Source organism: Piliocolobus tephrosceles, chromosome 11 (genome assembly GCF_002776525.5).
Source record: "Piliocolobus tephrosceles isolate RC106 chromosome 11, ASM277652v3, whole genome shotgun sequence".
Lineage (NCBI taxonomy): Eukaryota > Metazoa > Chordata > Mammalia > Primates > Cercopithecidae > Piliocolobus > Piliocolobus tephrosceles.
The window spans coordinates 14,515,825-14,543,434 of record NC_045444.1 but is presented as its reverse complement, the minus strand read 5'-3'; the positions used below and the strand labels follow the sequence as shown (position 1 = coordinate 14,543,434).

Here is a 27,610-nt window from a genome sequence, read left to right as displayed (position 1 = left end):
AGATGTTAATTTGAAAACGGTCTCGGAAAGAGGGTTGAGAATGATTAGCATTTTGAATGATTGGCTAATTTGGCTAATTAAAACTACGAGTAAATCCGAAAGCTCTTGACTTATGTACTCAAGGGATGATAAGTTTGAAGTAAAATTTAATAATAGTCCTTCAGAACCAAAAAGTACATTTCTTATTTGATGAGCACTTTGAGTAGCTGCTGAAAATGAAAGAGCTAGTATAAAATATACCAGAAATTCGAGAATCCTAAGAGATGCAAGCTAGTGTGCAGCTCATCATGTGTGTTTGTATGTGTTTTGTGTGTGTGCAAGTATGTATGCGTAATGCTTCAAATAAAATTCTGTACAAAGAACTAAACATGCCAAGGCAGCACCATTCTGGTTGAAGAGGTCTAATCACATAACCTCTGTCCTTCCTTCATCTCTTCTCTGTCCTGAAAGAGTTCACTAGAGTCCTTTAGAACACTGTTGGATATAGTGTGGTTTAGTCCAACCCTTCGTCTTTGCAAATGCAAAAAATGACGCATAAATAAATGGAATGATCTAACCAAGGAGATACCTGCTAGTGAAGGGTTGAATTAGGACTAAAATATGACCTTCTAACTCTGATCACTGTTTTTGAAGCATCATTACTTATCCCCTTTTGAGCAAACAGAAGCAGAGATTAGATTTATTACAGTGTGCTGGGCACTGCAGGGAAGGTGAAGGCATTGTAGGAGGTAAACTTCTTGCAGTTTATGCTTTTGTTTTATGTATTCAGTATGAATTTCCTAAATATTATTTCTATATTTATTGAGAAAAGAGCAGAGTTTGGTGAGAAAAAAGAAAGAAGCAGATAATAAATAATATTTTATTTGTCAACTGTCCTCCTCATTCTATTTAATATAGGCACAGTTTAGTCTTAATTTCTTACCCCATGTTGAATTTTAAAAATGTATTTATAATTAAAATACGGTTTTCTGTACAAAAGTCCCATTTTGGAAATATACTCAGATAGGAAAGAACATTCAGTGGATGATTATCTGACCCAGGAAAGAAATTAAGTTAAGGAGTATGTATTATTAGGCTTTGTAAGATACAGAGATAATATGAGTCAAAAGTAATTCTAATTAGTAGAATTGATCAGGAATTGACCAGACTCTTTTTTTTTTTTCAAGAAACCTAGCTATTGCTGCACCAAGAGAGTCGAAAGAGTAAGAAAAGGCAAAAGATAGAGATATAGAAGGAAATCCCTCATATGCCAAGAAGAACGAAGGTGATTTCCTGGGACTGTAAAACAGATGTAGTGTGACTGACTTTTCCTTTTTGACTTTTGCTTGAATGGGTGAATTACGTTTCACAATACTAAGTGACAGCTATTTGGTTTTCTTCATTAAAGAGCTTGAATTATAGATTATTATTTTTCTGATTTTGAAACTTACAAAGTCAGCGTAGTTAAATACACTTCTGAAAAGAGACTTCTGGGTGAATATTACATTTTACTATATTTTTCCTGTAACTATAAAGAAACAACTTCATATTGTGTTTCTAAAGGTAAATCTGAGAATACATGTAGAAACATTTTGGCTGAAGAGAACGACTGTGAAAGACACATGTTTCAAGAGAATGAAAAACATTTTTTGTGTGTCTGAAATTGAACAATGTGAAGGTGTTTTATGTGGCCCTATACATTTTGCATTTTGATAATAATAAAGACAATGGCTGAAATTAAATGAGCTAAGTAATTTGCTTAGTGTTTTCTATATAAATCTTCTTTTATGTAAAACACAAAACAAAATATAACCCAAAAAATCTATGCAAAATATACCAGGATATATCTTTTTATTTTTTTCTGTTCCACTACTGTATTAGTTCATTTTCACGCTGCTCATAAAGATATACCTGATACTGGGGAATTTACAAAAGAAAGAGGTTTATTGGACTTACAGTTCTACATGGCTGAGGAGGCCTCACAATCATGGTGGAAGACAAGGAAGAGAAAGTCACATCTTACGGGGATGACAGGAGGCAAAAAGAAAGCTTGTGCAGGGAAACTCCCATTTTTAAAACCATCAGATCTCATGAGACTCATTCAGTATCATGAGAACAGTGCAGGAAAGACCCACCCCCATATTTCAATCATCTCTCACTGGGTTCCTCTCATGACACATGGGAATTGTGGGAGTTACAATTCAAAATGAGATTTGGGTAGGGACATAGCCAAACCATATTAACTACTATACAAATTAACTATTGATATTTATTTTTTAAATTTACCTTAAAAATTGTAAATTTCTTAAGTAGAAAAGAAGAAACCGTTGTTCATTTTCTAGGTGATGAATTAGGAAATATTAAAAAACAAGTTTGTGATCTTATCCTGATCTCAAATGACATAAATTTAGACAATATTTCATCTGCTGCCTAAAATTTCAGCATCGTAGGGAAAGAAAAGAAGGGATATTTTAAAAAGCAGATAAGAATAGAATTTATATTTCAGATGTTAAGTACTAAAACAAAATCTTAGGATCTGCTGACAAGTTAGAGAATGTACAAATCAACAGCAGATATTTTCAAAAATCTAGAATTTAATATTGACTATTGTGATTTGCATTCTATAGTTTCATCTGGCTGTGCAAGGAGGGGTAAAGTGATGTTTTTTCAATGAGCTATTCAATAATGTTTAAAATGGAAATGCACTAGAAGACTATCCCATATGACACCAACCAGGGAAAATGAAGAAAATGATTAAGAATAAATATTTAAACTACAGCCTTGGGAATGGAGGTGGTGGTACTGGGAAAACCCAGCTAAGGGAGATTCATGTGAGTAGAAAGGAAAATGGCTTGTTCTTCTTGTGGGAAATGTTAAATAACTACTTGATTAGATTTTTCTTTCTATTTTAATAGGAAATTATTTTGAATCGGATTTAAATTGAAGAAATATTTCTGAACCTCTGATATCAAGAATAAACTAGATAAAACTAACACAATTATTTTCAGCAACGAGGAACCAAGAACTTAAAGTCATAAATTAGCTTTTCTTCAGTTGAGTGCTGAAGAACTTTCTTTTTTTTTCTTCTAAGATTATGCAGCCAACTCATTTCAAAAGGCCATTTAAAAGGAAGATTGGATTTTTGGAAGAAAGAACAGAAATACCCATAGCAGTCTATGATCTTAAATGACCAAATAGAGCAGAGAAAAGAACATGGCATGAATTATTCAATTTCAGTTCTGTTGCCACATTCGTATTGTCAAAGCTAAACTTTTTACTTAAGATTCTATATTACCTTGTAACTATTTAACCATTAAGGATTCTGCTTCCAGGTCTCTAAATACTTGAGAATTGTTAAACCATGAATTTATTTGGATTTTTGTGTCGCTATTCATAATTATAGTATCTGATAGGGTTAACAAATATTTACACTTTTAATAGCAACTATTAACATATATTAGGTTTTCAGACTTTCATACCTGTATATTCTCTCTCTCTCTCTCTCTCTCTATATATATATATATATATAGAATTGTGCCTTACGTTTTGTTACAGAATCACTAGAGATGAGATATGTTCTCAAATACCTTGCTAGTAAAGAGAACAGCCTATAAGAGGTGAATATTAAATTTTAGCAATATTTTCTTTACATTAGGGACTAAGTATTGATTTTAGAATTTCTTTCTCTAAAGATTAATAAGAAAGGAGCTTTATATGAAAGAACGTCTCTTAAAATGATTTACAGTCTAATACTTTTCTTCTGAACTGCCTTCTCATTGCTCAGTGTGAGCGATTGAGATCAATGATTGACATCCAGATTTCTCTGTTTGTTAGGTAAAAATAAGGAGAAAATTATTTAAATGGATCAAATAGCAAGATTTCTCTAGGTGATTCTCCCTGGGTCTGATTCTAACATAAATTAAGTTCCTGCTAAATTAGGTTGCAATGTGAGTAATAAATGTTTGCTGATGACTGAGTCCTGTTGCAACTATAAATTGCCTGTAACAACGCGCAGAGGGTAAGCTTGGAATTTAAGTCATATTGCAGACAATTGTCTTGAAGAAAGCAAAAAAAAAAAAAAAAAAAAAATCCTACATTTTTGTGAATACTGTGACATTTGTCTCTTTGAGAAAAGAGATTATGCCAATATTACCTTCCTGGGCAAGTTGAGGCAGAAAGGGATGCTAGTAAGGTCCAGAGGGGCTTACACTAAAGAATTGGATTTCAGCTGTTTCTTGTGGCTAAAAGGCAATAGGAATATTCTTAAAATATTTTTATAAGATTGTATATTGTCTTGTGAAAAGATGCTATTATACATTATTAAAGAGAAAAGGAAAGAAAACTTATTTTTGGGAGACAGTATAGTTTAACGAAGAAAACCTAAAGTCAGAGAGATACAGGTTCAAGTTTCAGCTCTGCCACTTACTAGTTATGTGGTGTTTGTCGACATTGCCGAGCCTGTTTCTCTGTGAAATGAGGATACTAATACCCAGTAGGGTTTGCGGGACATTCAGAAGTGAGAGGATTGGTTGCAAAGGATGAGCAACCCAAATGATCATGATGAGATGGGGGGAAGCCTGCAAAAAAAAAAAAAAAAAAAAAAAAAAGATAGGGGATTGAAGTTAGAGGCTATTAAAAGAGAAGCTTAATTATTCATTATATGTGTGAGGAAGGAGTCTTTATTCTAGGAATGAAAAATTCAAGAGACCTCAGGATAGGCAGCTAAGGAAAATTTAAGGAAAGGAACAAAGAAAGCAACACAGAAGAAGAAAAAAACAAAGAAATGAATAAAGTATATAGTATTCTCAGTATTCAATAAAGTCAAATGAATTAATTCTTAAATTACATAATCTCTCCTCATTATTGTTTAAACAGAAGATTTATTTTCAAGTGTTTGAATCACTTTGAAGGGCTGGTTTTAGAATAAGTTCCAGGGGCAATTGGAGTTAAAAAATATTCTTATTATTAAAATTAGTTATTTTTTCTATAACACAGAAAACAAATACAACTTCAAAAATATTTGATAAATGTGTTAATGTGCTAAGTGATCAATATAATACAGAATAGAAAACAAAGGACTGTGTAATTTTATTTATTAACAGATGTAAACATTTAAATAAAAGTTTAACATATTAATGTAATAGTATAAAAATAAGAATTCAATATGGTTGGATTTTGTTACAGACATATAGGGTGGTTGTAAACAGGAGATTTTATTTATGTAATTTTTCTATCAATGTATTAAAGAAAATAATATGTTTGTATAAGAGTCTGGAAAGAAATAATGATTATTTCATAATGGAAAAAAAGACAGGAATGTCGCTGACATGGTGATCATTCAGCATTGTTTTGTGTTTTTTTTCAGTTAAATTTTTTTAGTTTTAGGGATTAGGTCTCACTCTCTTGCCCAGGCTGGAATGCAGTGGTGCAGTGGCACAGTCATAGCTCATTTTAACCTTGAACTAACTCCTAAGCTCAACTAATCCTCCTGCCTCAGCCTCCCAAGCAGCTGGGATTATAGATATGAGCCACCTTGCCCAGATCAATATCATTTTTCACATTCAAGCTAATGAAATAATTCACTAGAATTAAACAAATGCTTTTCAAAAACGAAGTTGGAACAATTAGTCATCCATAGACACAAAACAAAATAAACCAACCAACAAACAAAACTTCATATTAAGCCTCATGCCATGTGAAAACATATACAAAAAGCAACTCAAAATAGAACAGGGACTAATATGTGAAATATAAAACTATAACATTTCTTAGGAAAAAGCCATAGGAGAAAGTTTCAAGACCAGGAAATAGGCGAAACATTGTTAGACTTGACAACAAAAGCATGTTTCATAAAAGGAAAAATTGATTACCTGGACCTCACAAATATTGATACCTTTTTCTCCACAAAACATTTTCTAAAGAGGGTGAAAAGACAAGTTACAGACTGGAGGGAAATATTTGAAATTCACGTATCTGACAAAGGATTTGTATTTAGAATAGAGGAAGAACTCTTCAAATGCAGCAGTTAAACAAACACAACAACAAAATAATTCAGTTAGAAAATGGATGAATGACATGAACAGATATTTCACCGAAGACTGTATGGGGATCATAAATAAACACATTAAATGATGTTCAACCTCATCGGCTATTAGAGAAATGCAAATTAAACCACAAGGGGATATCACTATATATATATATATATATATATATATGAATAGTCATTTTTTTAAATGACATCAAATGCTGCCAAGGATGCAGAGAAGCTAGATCATTTATACATTGCTAGTGAGAATGTAAAATGATACAACTATGGTAAAAAAGCATATGGAATTTTTAAATAAAACTTCATATTTGGGCATTTGTCTTGGACAAAAGAAAATTTATGTTTGTACAAAAATCTATAAACAAATGTTTCTAGTAACTTTATTTAGAATATCCCCAAACCAGAAATAACAATAACTCAAATGTTCTTCAATAAGTGAAGAGTTAAAGAATGGTATATCAATACCCTGGAATATTACTCAGCCATCAAAAGGAATAGATTATTGATAACACTTAAAGACTTGAATGGATCTCAAGGGAATTATTCTGAGTGATAAAAGTCAATCCAAAAGCTTAGGTATGGTATGATTCTCATTATATAGCATTCTTAAAATTACAGAATTTTAAAGATGGAGAACAGAGTAGTGGTTGATTGCCAAGGGATTGGGTGGGGGGACTATCAATAAAAGGGTGGCACAAGAAATCCTAGTGACGGGACTGTTCTTGACTTTGGTGCTGGTCACATGTGATGCAGTTGCATAGAACTAAACACAAAAGAATGCACGTGAATAAATGAATACATGTAAAACTGGGGAAATTGAGTAAGGTTGATGGAGTATGTCAATATCAGTTTCTTTTCATGATATTATATGCAGGCTGTTACTTGTCATTGAGAGAAACTAAATGAAGGGTACACAGAATTTCTCTGTAATATTTCTTGCAACTTCATATGAATCTTCAATTACCTGGGAAGCAAATGCATACATAGTATAATTAGTTGCTTAAACTTTGGAAAAGAAATAAAAAATAATATTTTTACAGATGCTATAATTTAATATGTAGAAAACAAAAATTCATAATTGAAATATCGAAGAAAATGTGATATGGTGTAATCATTAACCTTATGGGTATAAAAAATATTTAGAATGAGAATGGGAAATATTCTGTTTACAGTAACAAACTATATATACTTTGCACTAAATTCAGTTGGAAGAGTAAAGGTCTTATATGAAAAATCAAAGATAAAATAGTATTAATGTACATAAAATGAGGGTGGAATATTTCTGAATGAAAAGCCTCACTGTGAAATGTGTAAAATTTTCCAGTTTACACTGTTGTGTGTATGTGTATAATATATATAGTGTTATTTTAATAAAATTTCTATTTGAATGAGTTGTAATATGATTTTAAAGCTCACATGAAAGATACCATGTTTGAAAATTACCAGAATTTTTTAAAAAATGTATTTGAAAATAAGATTATTTGATGTGGTGGACTTACAGCCTTTTCTTAAATTAACATCTTCTTAAAAATGTAAATGAAATATGTGGAACTTGTTAGGAAGAAACTAAATATTTTTAGAAGACAAACAGATGCATACATATAAAAGATATCTATATACAATACAGTTACTATTTTAAATGTAATAGATAAGGATCGTTTATTTAATAGTTTGTGTTAGCATTATCTCTCTCACTGAAATAAGCATGTGCCTACCTCCCACCTTTACCTATGTACATTTATTGTATCAAATAGGTCAACGTTTATCAAATTTAGATGGTAAAAAATATAATTCTCTAAAAATGGAAGGGATCTGATTAGACAAATAATGGTAAATTTATGTGATAGGGAAATTTAAACATTTTGAAATTTATGTCAAACCTTGGTTTTATTGAGATACTTCATAGAATAAATATATTTCTGAAACCCTAATAAAATTAGCTCATCTGATTAAAATCCCATACTTTTATGATGGAAGCTGAATTCCAGATTTTATCTCAAATGTTCTTCCTCCTTCTCCTACCCCTAGTATTCCCTTCCTCTGCCTTTTGAAACCTGTAGTACCCAGGGTTTTTTGTTTGTTTATTTATTTGCTAATAGATTATTTTTCAGAGAAATTTTATATTCACAGCAAAATTGAGTAAAAGGTACAGGAAAGGAATTTCCCAGATTCTCTTCCCCCGATCCCCCTGTGCCTGATATATGCATAGCTTCCCCCATTATCAACATCCCCCGCCCCTAGAGTGGCGCATTTGCTATCACTGATGAACCTATATTGCCACATCATTATCACCCAAAGTCGGTTTGGATTCACTCTCCAGTGGATTGTGTTCTATGGGTTTGGACAAGTAAATAAGGACATTTATCCACAATTGTAGAATCATGTGGAATAACTTCACCACCCTAAAAATTCTCTATGTTCACCTGCTCATTCCTTACCTCTCAATTCCTAGCAACCACTGATATTTTTACTATCTCTATAATTTTGCTTTTTCAAAATGTCATGTAGTTGAAATTATATACTGTGTAGCCTTTTCTTGTTGGCTTCTTTCACTTCATAATATGTATTTAAGTTTCCTCCCTATCTTTTCATGACTTGATAGCTCATTTTTTAAGCACAGAATAATAACCAGTTTATCTAGGTTATTTAGCCATTCACCTAATGAATGACATTTTGGTTGCTTTCAAATTTTGGCGATTGTTTAAAAAGCTGCTACAAACATCTGTGTGTGGATTTTTCTGTGTTAATACGTTTTTAACTCCTTTTGGGTAAATACCAAGGAGCATGATTACTGGATGGTATGAAAATAATTTGTTTAGTTTTATAAGAAAATGCCAGATTATTTTCCAAAGTGACTGTACCATTTTGCATTCTTACCCAGGAATTAGTGAGAGTTGGTCATTTTATATTTAAGTAAGGCCTTCTCTGATTTTTTTCGTGAGACATTTCCTTTTTCCAAACTCATTTAGCACTCTCTATCCTTATACTGACATCTATTATGTGTGTGTGTGTGTGTCTGTATGTGTGTGTATACATATATATATATATAAAATTTGCTTTTTGAGACAAGGTCTCACCCTGTCTCTCAGGCTGGAGTATAGTGGTGCAGTGGTGTGATCTCAGCTCACTGCAACCTCTGTCTCCTGGATTCAAGCAATTCTCCCACCTCAGCCTCCCAAGTAGCTGGACCTCAGATGTGTACCACCACGCCAGGCTAATTTTTTGTTTTATATAATTTGGTTGAGACGGAGTTTCACCATGTTGGCTAGGCTGGTCTTGAACTCCTGACCTGAAGTGATCCACCCACCTTGGACTCCCAAAGTGCTGGGATTACAGGCATGACCCACTGTGCCCGGCCTGACATCTGTTATGTTTTTTGTTAAGCATGTGCAAACCCCTCAGGACAGGACAGAGATATGTCTCCTTTCCTTTACAATACTTCACTTGTTGCCTTGAAATTTTTTGAATGAAACTGGAAAATCTGTGAATGAATTAAGAAATTCTGGTGTTTCAGACTGCCAGGCAAATGATCAAGTATTTATCATCACCTGACAGCATTTCATTTTGCAAATCTCTATACAATCACTATGTCTTATGCTAAAATTATAATCAAACAATACTCACTATTGTTACTATAATATTTTTTTCAAATTTTTCTTGGCAGTTATTTTATGGGTTAAATACATGATTGATTTATGTGAAAAGGAATTGCATTTGAAGTTATTGACTCTTTGCCCCAGCTTTTCAGCTGGAAAAAAGCAAAGCTCTTGCTGTAATAAGTGCTGAACCTTTTAAAAATAAAATCTAATGAGGTTAGTATATATCCTTGACATTTTATTTTCAACCGAAGTGAAGGTCATAGCTGAAAAGTCACAAAGATGAATTTATACAGCAAATAAACAACGCTATTATTTTGCAAAGAAAATGCAATATTCCTGTCTATAGCCTCTTGCATGTAAAAGGGTGTTTGTGATGCCTGATTTTAGTATTCAAGCCCTGTTATCTTTTCATTTCTTATATTTTGTAATGTAGAAAGAGGAATACACCTAACTTATCTATTAAAGAGTAGTATAAAATGTATGTGCTATCATTAATATTCTAGTATTTTATTATTTAAACTTTACATTTAAGTCAAATCTACTTTGTATTTGTTGGGTACTAATTTTTTGGTGGAAGTAGGTAATTATTCTATTTCCTTGGTGAACTTCTTTCTGACTTCAGAGTTTAGTCACACATATTTAAGTCCCTCAAGTCTACCGTCTTTGGTTTTTACAATAAAACTGTACATTTCCAATGAAACAATATGTCAACATGAGTTCAGAAAACAAGTGACTGAATTATAGTTAAATGGTAGAAAATCTGCCTTTTGGGGCACAATATACAACAGGAATTCTTAACTGCTTTCGTATTATATTACTAATACCTAACATGGGATTTCTCTATTAAATCTGTACCAGATCAAGACAATTTTAATAGTAAAAATAGTTTCATTTATTTAAAAAGTCATTAAACAAAGTTCAAATGCCAAAAAACGTGTGAAAATGGTCACTTTATATTGTTATCTAGTTAATATATATTTTAGAGCAAATATTCCAAATTTTGTAATTTGTTCCTTTTAAAAAACAAGCATAAGATAGGCATCTAATTGAGAATTTCCTTTATTTTAGATGAACTCACAAATTCGTCAGAAACCAGATTGTCTTTAGAAGACCTCTTTAGGAAAGACTTTGTGCTTCACGATCCAGAGGCTCGATGGATCAATGGTAAGTGTCTATCTTTTTAAACATTGTATTCATTTTGAGTTCTGTATAATTAAAATTTTTAAAAATGATGTTTGTAAGCTGAGCACAGTGGCTCTTGCCTGTAATCCCAGCACTTTGGGAGGCCAAGGCAGTAGAATCGCTTGAACCCGGGAGCCAAGATCGCACCACTGCACTCCAGCCTGGGTGACAGATTGAGACTCCATGTAAAAAAAAAAAGAAAAAAAGATATATGTAGTTAATATTTTAATTGAAAATATGCTTCAAAGATTACATGGGTATTATTCAAATTAAAACCTTGGTTCTTGTGAGAGCAAATCAATTCCTAAGATAGGGCGTCAATAAATTATTTGACGAACATTGGGTTGACAGTTTTGTGTCTGCTGCTCTCATGATCATTAGTTATATGACTTTAAGGATGTATTACATCTCTAGCACATCCCTACATAATTTTTCTTAGTTTGACAGTGTACGTTTTGGGAGCTAGTACATAGAAATGTTAAGTGCTTCAAATTTGACAATATGATTGGTTTTTGTTTTTCTCTGTGGCTTTTCTTTTTAAGCTTAAGTGTTACGAACTAGTAGACTCTATGCAAAGTTGAAATGACTTGGAAATAACTTGGAAATATATGGTACTTTATTTCTTTTCTCGCCTGGCAAGTGGGACTCCTTAGGTTCTCTTAAGTCAATCTCTGACATAAAAATAAGAAAATAAAATCACTGAGTGGCTTCATGGACTTTGCTTTGTCTTTATGGAAGATAATAAGGGCATAAGGTGTTGGTGAAAAGAAAAGCAGTTTTTAATCCTTTGAATATTCTAATTTGTCCAACCATACTAATCATTATGGTTGGATAGCTGTTAATCTTTCCCCTTCACTTTATTTGGGGATAATATCTTTGCTTATTTGCAAGGCATAGAGTGTAATATTTGTATAATAGATGAAAGGAGACTTGCTCTTGTATCTAATAAAGATCATCATATTTACAGTCCATTCCTTCTTCTCTCTGACTCTAATTAAGTGTATTTATGCTGGTGAATTAAGCCTTAATTTATGGGAGCTATAAAAAGAATGTAATTTAACCCATGAGGGCAAAGGCCAAATCGCATGTGTTTACTTGACACTGATATGTCTCTTGGAGATCTGTAGACACTCGAGATCTGTGTTTTGAATAAATGAATGAATGATTTTAATTGATGTGCAGTCTCATTTACACATGAACTGAAATTTTAATTGAAATCAGTTGGAAGATAAGTGTGTATTGTGGTAATGATATTACGTGTGAACAACACAAGGTAGCATTTTTCATAACAAATCTGTGTATTTTATTTTGAATTGTTTATAAATTTGAGGCTAGACATATTTTTGCTTTGCACTATGATTATTTCACATGTACACTATAATGAATGCTGTGGCTAAAGAAGGCTAATTAAAAAGATGTATTATCACCAAACATTGTCCAAATATGCAAATCTCTCACAAATAATTCTTCTAATGTGTGATTACAGTTATGCCAATCACCTGTTTATTCTGTAGCAAATATTTTCTATTGAGAGAAATGACAAAATGAAAGTTGCTAGAATTTTTTTAACAGTAGTGTTATGAGTTGTTAGATTTGAAATGCTGAATAATCTTGTTTTATTCACCATGTTTTTGGACAAATTATAGAAATTTTGTGGTCTTTGACTTTGGAAAGCATGAAAAATTACAGGTCTCATCTCCCTTCTCAGGTTAGCTTGGACTATTTAGAGTCATTTACTCCTGTGTATAGCTGACACTGTGATATTGAAGCTCCAAAGGACAGGACAGATATTTAAGTAGTGAACTGCATGCTAAATTAAGCCATATTTCAATATCTAGGACACAGATTCTACTCTTATACTTCATAGGTTACCAAAATAATACATTTGGAGTTTATCGTTTTTCAAGTATTTTCTTTATTAATCATTGATTAAATTTGATCCTGAGAAGGCATCCTGGGACAAAGCTGCAGTGTTATTATAATGTTCTAAGTAATACCTAAATATATAATTTTTATAAAGAGTTTGCCATAAAGACATCTCTTTAAATTGCAATAAACAGAACATGAGCTCTGAACGCATGCAGCCTTTATAAATACCATCGAAGGACCTTCTCAGTGTCTGTAGATTGTGTGCACTGAGTTACTTTTTAAGTACAGGAGTGGATTTGTGCTTTTATCCAACCCAGATCTTTCTGGCAAGTACTAGATACTTGGCCTATTTACATATTCTTCACATAGCCTGGAAATTCAATGGGAAATATATGAGTAGGATGTGTAACCTTGGCCTCGTTATCAACAATTATATCTAAATGTAACATGTGAGCTTTTTCTTTATTCTCAAGTGATGTCTCAACTGGTTTTCTTAGTACATAAGTCACTTGAAGGAGTTCAAGCTAAGCTTATTTGGAAGCATCATTCAATTCTTGGAGGTCATCACGGAAATGCTTAATGCATTATTGGTCAAGGGGAAGGAGGGAGTCTAGACGGCCCTGACATGTGTAGGTTATAGTGAGGCGATGCCATTCGTTATGCTGGTCTCAAAAATATGTATCTGAGAACATCACTGAAGCCTCGGATGGGTGCCCCTGTTCATGGTTAGCTTAACAATGGCCTTACCCCAAGTCTGCTCGTATCTTTGAAATCTACATTTTTGTAGCATCGTCATTCTAGGGAGAGCACCTTGAAATTTGAAAATTCATCTTATTTGAAGTTATTCATCTAGCCACACACATTTGATAATCAATTGATCACCAAAGAAAGATCTAACATTGAGTGCCTTCTATTGAGGCTCTGTGATCGATGCTTTATGTACATATTTCATAGGACTGCATATGATATTAAAGTTAACCCCAGAAAACTGAGACTTAACTCAGAAACTTATCCGAACACACACCTAATAAAAGGCAGAGGCTGCTTTAATCATTATGCTTAAGTATAAAACTTGACCTCTTTCATTGTTTTGCTCTGATGTGTCATCCTCATATCTAACATATTTATCAAGTGCCTCCCTGACAATCTCATTTTAACAGACCTCATTGCTGTTGTAGGGTGGAAAGGTATAATAGCCTTCCTCACCCATCATAAAGGTCACAGCCGACACTGCTGTAACGAAAGACCAGTTAAGAAGAGAAAAGCATAGCAAACTTATTTAATCAAAGTTTTATGTCACTTGGAAGACTTTAGAAATGAAGAATCAAAGGCCTGGGGAAAACTGTCCATTTGTATGCTTAGGTTAAATAAAGCATGGACAGTGTATTGAAGTGTGACTGGACAAAAAGGTTATACTCTAATGATAATAAAATGAGGGAGAAACCCAGCAAGTCTTACCTGTTCAGGTCCTTCTTGGCCTCCCTGTGTAGCATTTCATCCTCCCAGATATAAAGCAGAACTCCCCTGGAAAGAGGGTCTTATGATCTATTATCTGAAAGGTAGGTCAGTGCATTTCCTTGTGACAGCTCTTACACAGAAAAGCAGAGGAAGGTTAAAATATTTTTAGATTTTATGGTTTGCTTGGAAAGAGGGATGCTAGTTTCTTTTTTAATTATTATTACACTTTAAGTTCTAGTGTACAAGTGCAGAACATGCAGGTTTGTTACATAGGTATACATGTGCCATGGTGGTTTGCTGCACCCATCGACCCATCATCTACATTAGGTATTTCCCCTAATGCTATCCCTCCCCTAGTCCCCCACCCCCTGACAGGCCCTGGTGTGTGATGCTTCCCTCCCTATGTCCGTGTGTTCTCATTGTGCAACTCATGCATTGTTTGGTTTTCTGTCCTTGTGTTAATTTGCTGAGAATGATGGTTTCTAGCATCATCCATGTCCCTGCAAAGGATATATGAACTCACCCTTTTTTGTGGCTGCATAGTATTCCATGGTGTATGTTCCACATTATCTTTATCCAGTCTACCATTGATGGGCATTTGGGTTGGTTCCAAGTCTTTGCTATTGTGAATAGTGCTGCAGTAAACATACGTTTGCATGTATCTTTATAGTAAAATGATTTATAATTTTTTTGGGTATATACCTAGTAATGGGATTGCTAGTTTTTGTAACCTTTCCTGGGGTAGAGGAATCTGTTTTCTATTTCATGCTTCAGGAATGGCAGAGAGGTAGGAGACAGGAAGGCAGAAGAAGGTCAGATATAGACTTTGCTTCTGAGACTGCTCAGAGGCCTTCCAATATCTTAGTCAGTTCAGCGTACTCAGCGTACCACCATGCCATACTTCGAGGTATCATTTTCTGAGTCCCAACACAATTTGTTCATGTTGAATACTACAATAATATGTTTATTACCCCAGGTACATTCATATAGTGGTAACTTATTCAGTCACTAAAACTAGAGTTTATACACACATTTATTGACTTGATCATGTTCTAGAAAAATGAACAAAGTGACTTCAAAACAGCATTCATAGTATGTGATATCACATTGTCTATTGTGTAACAGTGATTTTCTCCAGATCATCCCTTTCTTTTTACTTATTTTGTTTTTCTCAATTTTTTTTCAATAAATGTGTGTGTTTACTTAGTTTTTTTTATTATTTTAACTTTTTATTTTAGATTTGGGGGTGCATGTTCAGGTTTGTTACATGGGCATATTGCAACTTTAGCAATATCAGGATATTCATTTTGAGCTATTATATAAAATGAATCAAGCATATTTTATTTTTAAATCTTTTCTTCTACTCTGTGTCAGTAGACAGTTCCAAAATTTATCTGGTAGAGTGTAAGCCATTAAAGTTACCATTTGATCAAAAAATGTGTTGTAAATTTTAAATACATCTGGGTTTCAGGAGACAGACATACCATCATATAGTGAGATTTTACTGTGCAGCTAGTGTGTCATTTGCCGACCCCATGGGTTTGACAACACCTGCTCAGCGATATTAGTCCACTTACCATTTGTTATGAACTTGCAGCAATATCAAATTGCTATTAAAGTTTTTAAAGTGTACCCACATTTAAACTTACCTGTTCTGGACCAGTGGCCAACCCTTCACCAACTGGCTGTAGTAAGACAACAACACTCTTAGCACAGTCCTTCCCTAGGAGACAATAAACCATGAGGAATAACTATCAGTATTCAATGAGTGCTCCATAAATAGTTTCATCATCATAACGAGAACAGTTGTATATATAATGGGATGGAAGTTGTTTCACATTTCTTTTGAAAAATGACATGCTGTGATAAGTGATAATATGTGAGGCTTTGGGTTTTATCTTGATCTTATTGGACTCAGGTTGGAAAAAAATAAACTCACTTGTTACATGAGATTCCAACACAGATATTTTAACCTGCTGTCTTTGTAATGTGTGACAGTATAATATGTGGAAATGGGAGACTCATTAAATCAAGGTAAATCATGGCCTTTCAGCAAGTTATTTAAGCCTCTGAAGGCTTGGTTTCTTCATTCAGAGTGAGGATATTAGTGCCATAGCTAGAAGCATAATACAAAGTAAGTGAGTAAAAATATGTAAAAAGTGAAGATAATAGGTAAAATGTTAAAAAAGAAAAGAAAGAAAAATTATAAATGAAAAGTCAAGGTCTGTAGCCTTGTGGATCTTCAAATGGTAGAGGTTCATATAATTGATTTTAGAGATGCTCTGAACACCTGACATTTCTTATTAAATGTGCTGGGAAGTCTCATTCTCATAATATATGCAGGATATTGAAGAGGCAGTGAAAAGTCACTCTTGTAGCCTGTATGAAAAACAAGAGACATTATTGTAAATAATATCAATAACATTTACAATAATTTTGTAAATAATATCAATATTTTACAGTTATTTACAATAATATTATAAATAATATCAATAATATGTATAATAATTAGGGGAACCATAAAGAGAAAAACTAAAAAATACATCTATATTGTTTTTTGCTTGTTTGTTTGACACGAATTTATCATACTGCAATTATTGTCCATCAACTTAACTTGGTTGAACTGCAGAAGTTGTTGGGTTTGACAGTGCACAAGGAGCTATTTCTAACTCCAAAGACATTATTACCTGCCCTTTGGCCTATATTCAGCCCCCAGTCAAAATTATCTTATTTTTATCTTATTTTGTATCTTCTTGACCAAAATGTTATTTTTTTTATAATCATCAACCAAATTGATAGTTTAATACAATAGAGTTGAATTTATATTCATGAGGCTCTTGAAGATAACGTGTATTTTTCTTGCAACATAATTTATAAAGACAAAAACTTGCATAGATTCTAGATGCACACAATGAGGTATATGGTCAGATACATCAATTTGCCTCTATTTAATGGAATACTAAGCAGCCATAAGAATTAATATTTAAAAACTTAATGACATTGAAATGTGCAGATAATATATTAATTAACAATAGCATAATATGGAATTATATATATATAGTGTATTCACAATTGCATGACATACATACACACACCTGTATATACAAAGAAAATAATACTAGGATTCAATATGCCAAAATATTAAATAATTTTCTGTTAGAGTGATTGAGTTGTTTTTATTTTTTTCCTTTCTGTCTATATTTTCTAAATTTTCAACAAGCATTCAGCTGTTTCATACTATGGCAATTTTATATACTACAGATATTCAAACTTTAGTTTGAAATTCAAATCTAACAAGTAAATGGTAAATGGTTGCTAAAAATCTCATTAAAATGTAGATACATTAAGCTGGACAAATATTAATTTTATTATTCTGCATGTGCTTTTTTCTCAAAGATCTGTAGAAGGAGGCACAGAGAGGAACGTGAGGTTACTGAACCTGGGAGAATGGAATGTTCTTAGCACAGCAATGACTATTAGACTTAAGAGGCATGGACTCTTATAACAGCAGTTTCACTTCCTTCTTTCCCAATAGATTGAGACATAATATTTCCGGTAGTTTATTATGTTCTTGTTTCTTCCACTAATCCAAACCTCTGCAACATGCAATTTATCTATATAACAAACCTGAATAGTACCCTAAACCCCAAAGGGTTTTTTTTTTTTTTTTTTTTTTTAATCAAAAATAACAAATGTTGGTGAGGCTGTGGAGAAAAGTGAATGCCTATATGGTGTTGGTAAAAATGTAAATTAGTTCAGCCACGGTGGAAGGTAATTTGAAGATTCCTCAAAGAACTTACAACAAAACTAACATTGGACTAGCAATCTTATTTAATGGGTATATACCCAAAGGAAAACAAATTGTTCTACCAAAAAGACCCATACATTTGTGTGTTCTTTGCAGCACTATTCATAATAGCAAAGACATGAAATCAACCTAGGTACCCCAAAATCGTGGAGTGGATAAAGAAAATGTGGTACATATACACAATGGAATACTGTGCAGCCATAAAAATGAACCAAAGCATGTATTTTGCAGCAACATGGATGCAGCAGGAAGCCAATATCCTAAATGAATTAATGCAGAAACAAATCTAAATATCACACATTCTCACTTATAAGTGGGAGCTAAATCTTGAGTACAGGCAGACATAAAGACAGGAACAACCAATATTAGTGACTGCAAAGGTGGGGAGCAGAGAAGGGGACCAAGGCATGAAAAACTTCCTTTTGGGTATTATGTTCACTGTTTGGGTAACTGGGATCAATAGAAGTCCAAATCTCAGTATTATACACTATACCTTGTAACAAATCCACACGTATACCCCCAAATCTACAATAAAGATTGAAACTTTAAAAATCAAATAAAAAGTAAAAACACATAGGAAGCTATTGAAATTATGACATACCTAGTTCCTGATTCACAGACCCGAGACTTGTAAATGAGATTTGGAATATAAATCATTGTTATCAAGGCTGACTTTTCTTTTCAGAGTTATGTATGACAAAGTATCTTCCTATTAAGAGTAGATAATTTCCTACTAAAACTAAAGAAATGCTTGAAAAGCATACCATGAAGCATATTTACTTCTGTCCAAATGACAAAAAAGTTGTATTTATTGCTATGTTGTTTGTAAAATTGTGCTTTTACCAAAGTTTAGATTAAATTTCATCTGTATTAAAATTGTTTGAAATCAATAAAATGGAAATATCTACTATAAAAAATCATACAGTGGCAATCTTATATACTAACTACGATATTCAAACTTTTGTTTGGAATTTAAATCTAAATAGTTTTCTTCAAGAAAATATTTTTAAGATTTCAGTTTGTCTTAAAATGACAATACTTAAACTAAACACCAAGAGAGAGAAAAGGGATTTATGGTAAAATTCAGTGTTAACGTTTAGGAACAAAAAAGTATGTAAGAAAAAATATATTTCTATGGCCTAGATATGCAATGATCAAAGTACTTAAAGAGAACTTGAAATACAAACTAAACTTTATTTTTTATTTTTATTTATATATATATATATATTTTTTATTATTATACTTTAAGTTCTAGGGTACATTTGCATAACGTGCAGGTTTGTTACATATGTATACTTGTGCCATGTTGGTGTGCTGCACCCATCAACTCGTCAGCACTCATCAACTCGTCATTTACATCAGGTAAAGAAGCTAAATATTTATGTTATCAATTATTTCTTGAAATATAAAACTATGTTTTGATTTTTAAAATTAAAAAAAAAAAAGCTTGGGGAAATGGGATGAAAGTTATGTTTGGAGTTCATCAACAAGCATTTATTGAGCTTCAAATATGTGCCATGCATAGAACTTCATGTATTCCAGATGGAATCTGTATACATTTGAAAAGTTTGCAGTAAAATATCTGGTGTCCTCATACTCCTTTGGTATTCTATACAATTGTTGGTCTTGGCCTTGATGGCCCAGGAAATCTGTTTGTCAACACAAATATAGATTAATAGATACACTGACACTGACATCTATCTTTCCATCTATATGCAAAGTCATAAAGAAGAATAAACACTGTTCCTTTGATCAAGGACATTATGAATATAAAGGGTTTTTCCTCACTGAGCACAATATCTTTTCAGTTGTCTCGGGCTTAGAAGTCAAATTGTAATCAAAAGGCTGTGAATGGGAAAGAAAGTAGACGTAACTGAAGAGTTGCAAGAAATATTCAATCCAATTATGATGAACTTTTATTAACCTTCTCCAAAATCCAAAACACGTCTTCACATCACACATCTCTCTCTTTACTATGATGCAGGGTACGCATGGCACATTTTATTTTTTTGAGCTCCTGTATATGCCCTGCCTCTCTTTTTATTTGATATAGTCTTCACTTGCATACGGTAATGATCATGACTAATATATACATGTCCCACTGACATGCTCGAAAGAAATAAAATATAATTATGGTACCCAGAGACTATAGAAACTAGATGAAAATAGTAGGCCTAAAATAGTTAGGTGAACAACAATTAGGTGATCCATTTCTGGGTAATTATTTTTTAAAGTGATCCATTTCTGGGTAATTATTTTTTAAAGTGATCCATTTCTGGGTAATTATTTTTTAAAAACAGATGTTGCAACTGTGAGAGATCAGTTTGAGTTAAGAATAGTTGGATTTGCCTTTATGGAAAAGATAAAAATCAGTCTCAGTCTAGAGGACAGATGAGCCCAGGGGATGAAAGAGGGCATTGTTTGGAGAACAAGGATGTGTTATGACATAATCACAGAAATTAGCATAGTGTGTAAGTTTAACTGTAAGGAAAATGCTGTGTATTTTGGGGGGGGGGAGGCCTCTATATGTATAAAAGTAGTGGAAAATAAAGTTGAATGACTCAGTATTGGCGTGTAATTAGAATATGTATATTTGATTATTTTACTGTAATTGTTATACTTTGATCTCATTTAGCAGATTAACCCTGTATTAACTTTTAATTTGAAACACAAGAATTTAAAGTTGCTCTGATAATTGTCAGCTATTTTGTTGAAATGGAAGATATTAGTAATAGGAATTGAAGTGGGAGATATTAGTAATAGGAATTTACCTAATATATGTGCAGTAAGTCAAAATTTACATATATGTTTCTACTTTTCTAGGGCACTTCTACATATGCTATTTATTTGCATTTTTTTTTGAAAACCCTTCTTAGGGAGGCAGGATAGGCATTATTTTTCTTTTATACTTGAGTAACTTGAGAAACAGGTTTTTTCCACTTCTCTCAGATTCACTCAGTAATGAGTTCTGGCTAGAAGCCACATCTTTCATGTTTAATGTTTGGTAGAAACTAGAGTAGAGAAAATGCTTCAAGTGAATGTTTGTATTATCATGAGACTGACATTTAACAATGTTTATAAATTAATTTTTAAAACACATAGACTTAAGGAAAACAATATTAAGGGAAAGAGAGATAAGAATAAGGAAATATTTTCTTTGTAATTGCATATGAATGTTTCCATTTTATTGGAATGTTTAGATATTTTGAGAAAATGTAATTCTTATATCATTGATTTTACATGTAAAAAAAGAGATCATTGCAGATAGTCATAATAAGAAACTGAAACTTAGGGCATATTTTCATTTTTAAAAAACTGTATTCTTTTTTGTCAACTTTTATTTTAGATTCAAGAGTACAATTTGTTAACTGGGTATACCAGGTTGTTACTTGGGTGTATTGTATGATACTGAGTTTTGCAGTATGATTGAATATGTCACCCGGTTAGTGAGCATAGTAACCAATAGATAATTTGCCAAACCTTGTCTCCCTCCTTCCCTCCCTACCCTCTCTTATTTCCACCAGTGTCTAATGATGCCATCTTCATGTCTATGAGTAACGAATGTTTAGTTCCCACTTTACTTGTGGTGTTGGTTTTTTGTTTTGGTTTTTAGTTTTAGTTTTTTTGTTTCTGCATTAATTAGCATAGGATAATGTCTCAAATTGTATCTATGCTGTTGTAAAATGGCATAATTTGGCACTTTTTATGGCTACATAGTATTCCATGGTATGTATGTGCCACGTTTTCTTTCTTTCTTTCTTTCTTTTTTTCCCCCTTTAAGTTCTGGGTTACGTGTGCAGAACGTGCAGGTTTGTTACATTGGTATACATGTGCCATGGTGGTTTGCTGCACCTATTTATTTGTCCTCTAAGTTCCCTCCTCTTGCCTACCACCCAATAATAGGCCCTGGTGTGTGTTGTTCCCCTCCCTGTGTCCATATGTTCTCATTGTTCAACTCCCACTTATGAGTGAGAACACTTGGTGTTTGGTTTTCTGTTACTGTGTTAGTTTGCTGAGGATGATGGCTTCCAGCTTCATCCATGTCCCTGCAAAGGACATGATCTCATTCCTTTTTATGGCTGCATAGCATTGCATGGTGTATATGTACCACATTTTCATTATCCAGTCTATCATTGATGGGCATTTGGGTTGGTTCCATAACTTTGCGATTGTAAGTAGTGCTGCAATAAACATACGTTTGCATGTGTCTTTATAATAGAATGATTTGTGATCTTTTGGGTATATATCCAGTAATGGGATTGCTGGGTCAAATGGTATTTCTGGTTCTAGATTCTTGAGGAATCACCATACTGTCTTCCACAATGGTTGAACTAATTTACATTACCACCAGCAGTGTAAAAGTATTCCTATTTCTCCACAGCCTCAGCAGCATCTATTGTTTCTTAACTTTTTAATAATTGTCATTCTGACTGGCATGGCATTATGGTTTTGATTTGCATTTCTCTAATGATCAGTGATGTTGAGCTTTTTTCATGTTTTTTGGCTGTTTACATGGCTTCTTTGGATAAGTGTTTTTCTTATCCTTCACCCATTTTTGATGGGGTTGTTTTTTTCTTGTAAATTTGTTTAAGTTCCTTGTAGATTCTGGATATTAGACTTTGTCAGATGGAGAGACTGCAGAAATTTTCTCCCATTCTAGTGAAGGTTGCCTGTTCACTCTGATAGTTTCTTTTGCTGTGCAGATGCTCCTTAGTTCAGTTAGATCCCATTTGTCAATTTTGGCTTTTGTTGCAATTGCTTTTGGCATTTTCGTTATGAAGTCTTTGTGCATGCCTATGTCCTGAATGATACTGCCTAGGTTTTCGTTTAGGGTTTTTAATGAGTTGGGTTTTATATTTAAGTCTTTAATCCATCTTGAGTTACTTTTTGTTTAAGGTGTGAGGAAGGTGTCCAGTTTCAGCTTTCTGCATATGACTAGTCAGTTTTCACAGCACCATTTGTTGAATAGGAGATCGTTTCCCCATTGCTTGTTTTTGTCCGGTTTGTCAAAGATCAGATGGCTGTAAATGTGTGGTGTTATTTCTGAAGTTTCTGTTCACTCCATTGGTCTGTATGTCTGTTTTGGTACCAGTACCATACTGTTTTGGTGATTATAGCCTTGTAGTGTAGTTTGAAGCCAGGTAGTGTGATGCCTCCAGCTTTGTTCTTTTTGTTTAGGATTGTCTTGGGTATATGGGGCCTTTTTGATTCCATATGAAATTTAAAGTAGTTTTCTTTTTTTTTTCTTTTTTCTTTTTGCCTTCTGTGAAGAAAGTCAATGCTAGTTTGATGGGGATAGCATTGAATCTATAAATTACTTTGGTCAGTATGGCCATTTTCATGATATTGGTTCTTTCTATCCATGAGCATGGAACGTTTTTCCATTTGTTTGTATCCTCTCTTATTTCCTTTATTCACTTCGTCCTCAGGATCTATTAAGGGCTGAGAGCCAGTTCTGGTGCTCAGCAACTTTGTGCAACTTCCTCCCTCTTCATCCTCAGTGTCTGTGTTGCCTCTCTATGGACTTTCAGTTTTCTCCCAGAAGATCTGCTTGAGGTATGATGGTTCACTAGATATTTTGGTTTCTCTTGGTAGGAGAGTTGCTTCTTGGCTGCATCTGGTCAGCTATCTTGGCCCCCAAGCTCCACATTTTCATATTAACCTTTTAATTCAACTTGCTTTGCGTGTCATGTCTTTGTGTGTGTGTTTGTGCATTTCGTTATGAATGGCTACATTTACTTAATCAGCTTGGTTATATAGTCAATTTGAATGAGCCATTGAGACCTTTGGATAACAATCACTGGTTTCTATTGAATAAACAAGTATTAAACATGTAGGTGCATTCCAAAATGTCTTTAGCTAGAAAAATTTCTAGAGATAACATTCCTTACCATTACATGGCTAAGATTCTATATGGTAAGTTACGTTTTATAAGTGGGGCAACTAAAGCCAGACACCATGCTATGCGTTTTTAGTTTATTATATCTAATGTTTATAGTTTTTCTAGCTTAGGTAGATATATGCTTATTTTATAAATGAAGAACTTGAGTTTAAAGCAAATAGGTGACTTCTTCAAGAACACAGAGATAAATTGAATCTATACTTTTTTTACTTATATGTATAATAGAAAAAATCCATAATAAAAAGCTTTATACAGCTGGCATTTGATGTTTTCCAACTTCTGGTTAAGCTGGGTAACAAACAGTGAGTTCCCCATTTCTGCTAATGTTATAGAGAGGTTGGGTGATCATGTGATAAAGATATATTAGTGAGATTCATATAGTGGATATGAAATTATTAGAAAGTAACTTCTAAGTTCAACTTCAATTCTATTATTTTATCAGTTTTTCTCCACGTCATCATAAAGGTACAGTTGAAGCTACTGTTTTAATTTTTCCTTGCTTTAGGAAGCTAGTGGATACATTGTTCTAGACTTTTCCTAGGGAATGGTGTCAGCTTTCACAGAAAGTTCTCTGCTTTTCATTTCCAGTCAATAAAACTCTAGTGTTTAATACATAGCTCTTTTCTCTTTGATTTGACTGGCCATATGGAGTTGTTAAAAAATTTAAAAGCTGATCTAATTTAGACTTTCAGTTGATAACACTTTGGTATCCTGGGTGTTTGTGTTCAGTTGATAACACAAATCCATGGGTTTGTGCAGTCGTAACCCATGCCAGTTTTCATGAGCTTGAACATTCATTACTGGGCTCATGACCCAAGCCATTAGCCCATCACTGTCATGCGCTCATCAACAGCATCTGAAAGCAAGAAGCTTAAACCTGTCTGGTCTCTGGTGTTATTCAATTTGTGAGTGAAAAAATTACACATTACCTAGTTATGTGTGTATATATTTTTCCCTTCTCCTTTGAGTTTGAATGTTATCTGGGTTTTCTACCATTACCAGTATTGCTAATTGTTTAATTTGTGTCCGTCACCCACATTTGTGATAAAATAGTTTGTTTGCACATTGTACTCCTTAGCTTTTAATTTCCCCAAGATCCTATTATATTTAAAAGATTAAAAAATGTGAAATCTCTTAAGTAGAAAAGTGACTAAGGCCTTACAGACCATAAGGATTGCATGCTCTCCTCAGGCTCATGGTTAAGTAGCATCAATGCTCTGAACCATTCAGCTGTGTTGTTCTCTAAGGCCCAACCAACCCCCAAGGTAGAGAAGGAGCACGTCTATGAATCAGTGTACAGTATCTGAAATGGGAAGGTTAGTTCTGTGTCTAGGAGACATGGTGCGCAAGTTATTTGACTTCTGTCAGTGGCCACGTCTTCTTCACCTGTAGGACTGAGAGAATAATTCCTCTTATGTCTTTTTTCTAAAGGCATTGTGAGCATCACAGGCCTATGCTTTCTAAACCTTAGAAAGCACTTAAAACATGCTTGACTCCTTCTCTTATTGAATAAAATTTATTTTTCGTTTCTCTAGACTCTATGGCTTTGGGCAAGTCAACCAGTATTTCTGGGCATTAGTTTTGTCAAAGCACCTGAGTGATAATCACAGTTATTTATTTGGGGTTGAGTATGTGTCCACCATTGGGACAATAAGGTTTGGTTAACTGTATTTTTTCCTCGTGAATTATTTTCATTGTCTTCACTTGATGGGTCAGTAAACTGAGCAGAGAGAGTTTGATAACTTCCCTAGGCTCACATAGCTAGTGACAAAGGTAGAGGTAGATGCTTTAGGTCATTAAATAAGGAGGGATTAAAATAATTCAAGGAGTTGTCCTAGGTAGCGTCTAGTTTCAAAGAAAGTAAAATGTGGAGAATAAAAGAGCTGCTTTTTTTTTTTTTTCTTTTTGTTTTGGCCAACTTTTTTCACCAGCCTGTATTTCCTCTCCTTTCTTTCTTATATGTTTTGAAATTCCAATTGCTGCCTTCACTTTGGCGGGGTACGTGAGGTTGTTTAGAGTTGCCTTCCCTACTGTGCTTAAGTTCATATTGTGTAAAGATCCTGTAACTCGCTAAATAAGCTTAAACAGCTCTGGTTTTGTTTTCATGCCAGCATATTATCTCACCACACTATCACTTTTTACCCTCCAAGACTTGCCATACCAAGTGGCAGTGCCCAAATCGCATAAAGAGGAGCCATTGTTGCTTGTTCCCTAGTACATGGGTTTGTATCCTCAAACCATGATACTAATTTTGTCTGGAATATTCTTATTTTTCCATACAAAAAGCAAATTCCTGCTTTTCCTTATGAAACATCAATCAGTTCTTCTGTATACTCAGCCTTGACTTTCCCAGACATCTTTTTTTTTTTTTTTCTTTAAGTTCCCAGCATGACTTTTATGCTCAGCAATGTTTGGATTCCATGCTCCTGAACTAAATTTTCTCAGAGCAGGGATGCTGGTTTTTGCTTTCTGCATTTTCAGCATCAAACACAGTATCTAGAACGTAGTTATGCTATTGTTTCAGCAAATGAATTAGTACTTTGATACAACAGACCCTAATTTTAATTTGAAGATAGATGCAATTGTGAAAGTATACTAAAAAGTTTTCTTGAAATTTTAGATGAAATATAAGTAGTACAGCATATTATTTCTCCTTCCAAAAATTAAAGTGAAGAAAATCATTCAGTTTAATTTTCATTTAACAAAAAAGAACCAAAGTGTTAAGGCTAATGCTGTCACAGAGTATGGCGTGATTACTGATGATCAAACTTCTGTAGCAAGTTACGGTTTTATATAAAGACTAATACTGTTCATCCACAATTACTAAGGCAAGTTCTTAGAAGTAAAAATATTTATGTTAAGATTCCTGAAATAGTCACTAATCATGAGACTGTATTGAAGCAAACCAAATTCCTGGAACTAGACAGACAGTGACAGAATCCAGTAGGCTGATGGAGGTACCCTGCATGACAGCAGGGCAGATGGATTTGCTGAAGTCCACTGTTGCCCAACTACAAATCGTCCATGAAAGAAAAATGCAAACATGGAGACTTTTAAAAGAGCAATCATTTGGACCCTCACAGAGGAACATTTTCAAGTTATGGTGTAGGTGAACTTCTTAAAGCCATCCTGGATTCCAAGAACTGAAAGTAACTGCAGACATCAGGCAGAGATGGTCCAAGTTATCAAGCAGAAAATACATGAATTACTCAAAACATGCCATTTCTTCATAAGGACTTTTAGAATTTCCATGTGTAAGAATTTATTTTTTTCTATTTCTTTTTTGTAAGACTAGGATTCTTTATATGAAATTATTTTTTTTTTCTCCTTGGTTTTTTAAACATCTTAATACAATGGCAATTAATTCTGGAAAGTCAAAACTGGAAAGGGTTTTAGATAGGTCTTCCTTACTTTGACATAAGATATTTAAGATGGAAGTCTGTTTTAGTTCTTCATAGATCTTTCAATGCCCAACCCAGTGCTTAAAACATTTTAATGTTCAATTAATTTTATTTGAGCTAAATTGGATTCATATCTACTACTCTACCATCCACAATCATCATTTCAAACCTGTTTGGGAGTTAAAATAAGGGAATCCTAGGATGACTATGGTTTGTCTCAAGGTGAAAAGCTGTGACACAGCTAGATTTAACATGAACAGATTGCTTCTTATTTTTGTTACTAATGAGTATTAATATATATTACTGAACTTTTTGACCTTCTATAATGAAAATTTCTGATTATAGGTTTATTTTGTTATGCTAAAA

At 33.4% G+C, this 27,610-nt stretch overlaps 1 protein-coding gene across 1 annotated transcript in view; it reads left to right on the top strand.

Moving 5' to 3' along the window:
- DPP10 (dipeptidyl peptidase like 10) overlaps positions 1–27,610 on the top strand; it is a 629,039-nt gene that overhangs the window by 179,266 nt on the left and 422,163 nt on the right. The window contains exon 3 of the mRNA XM_026449363.1: positions 10,693–10,788. Within this exon, the coding sequence (XP_026305148.1) occupies positions 10,693–10,788 (96 nt within the window). The remainder of the gene's footprint in view (positions 1–10,692; positions 10,789–27,610) is intronic.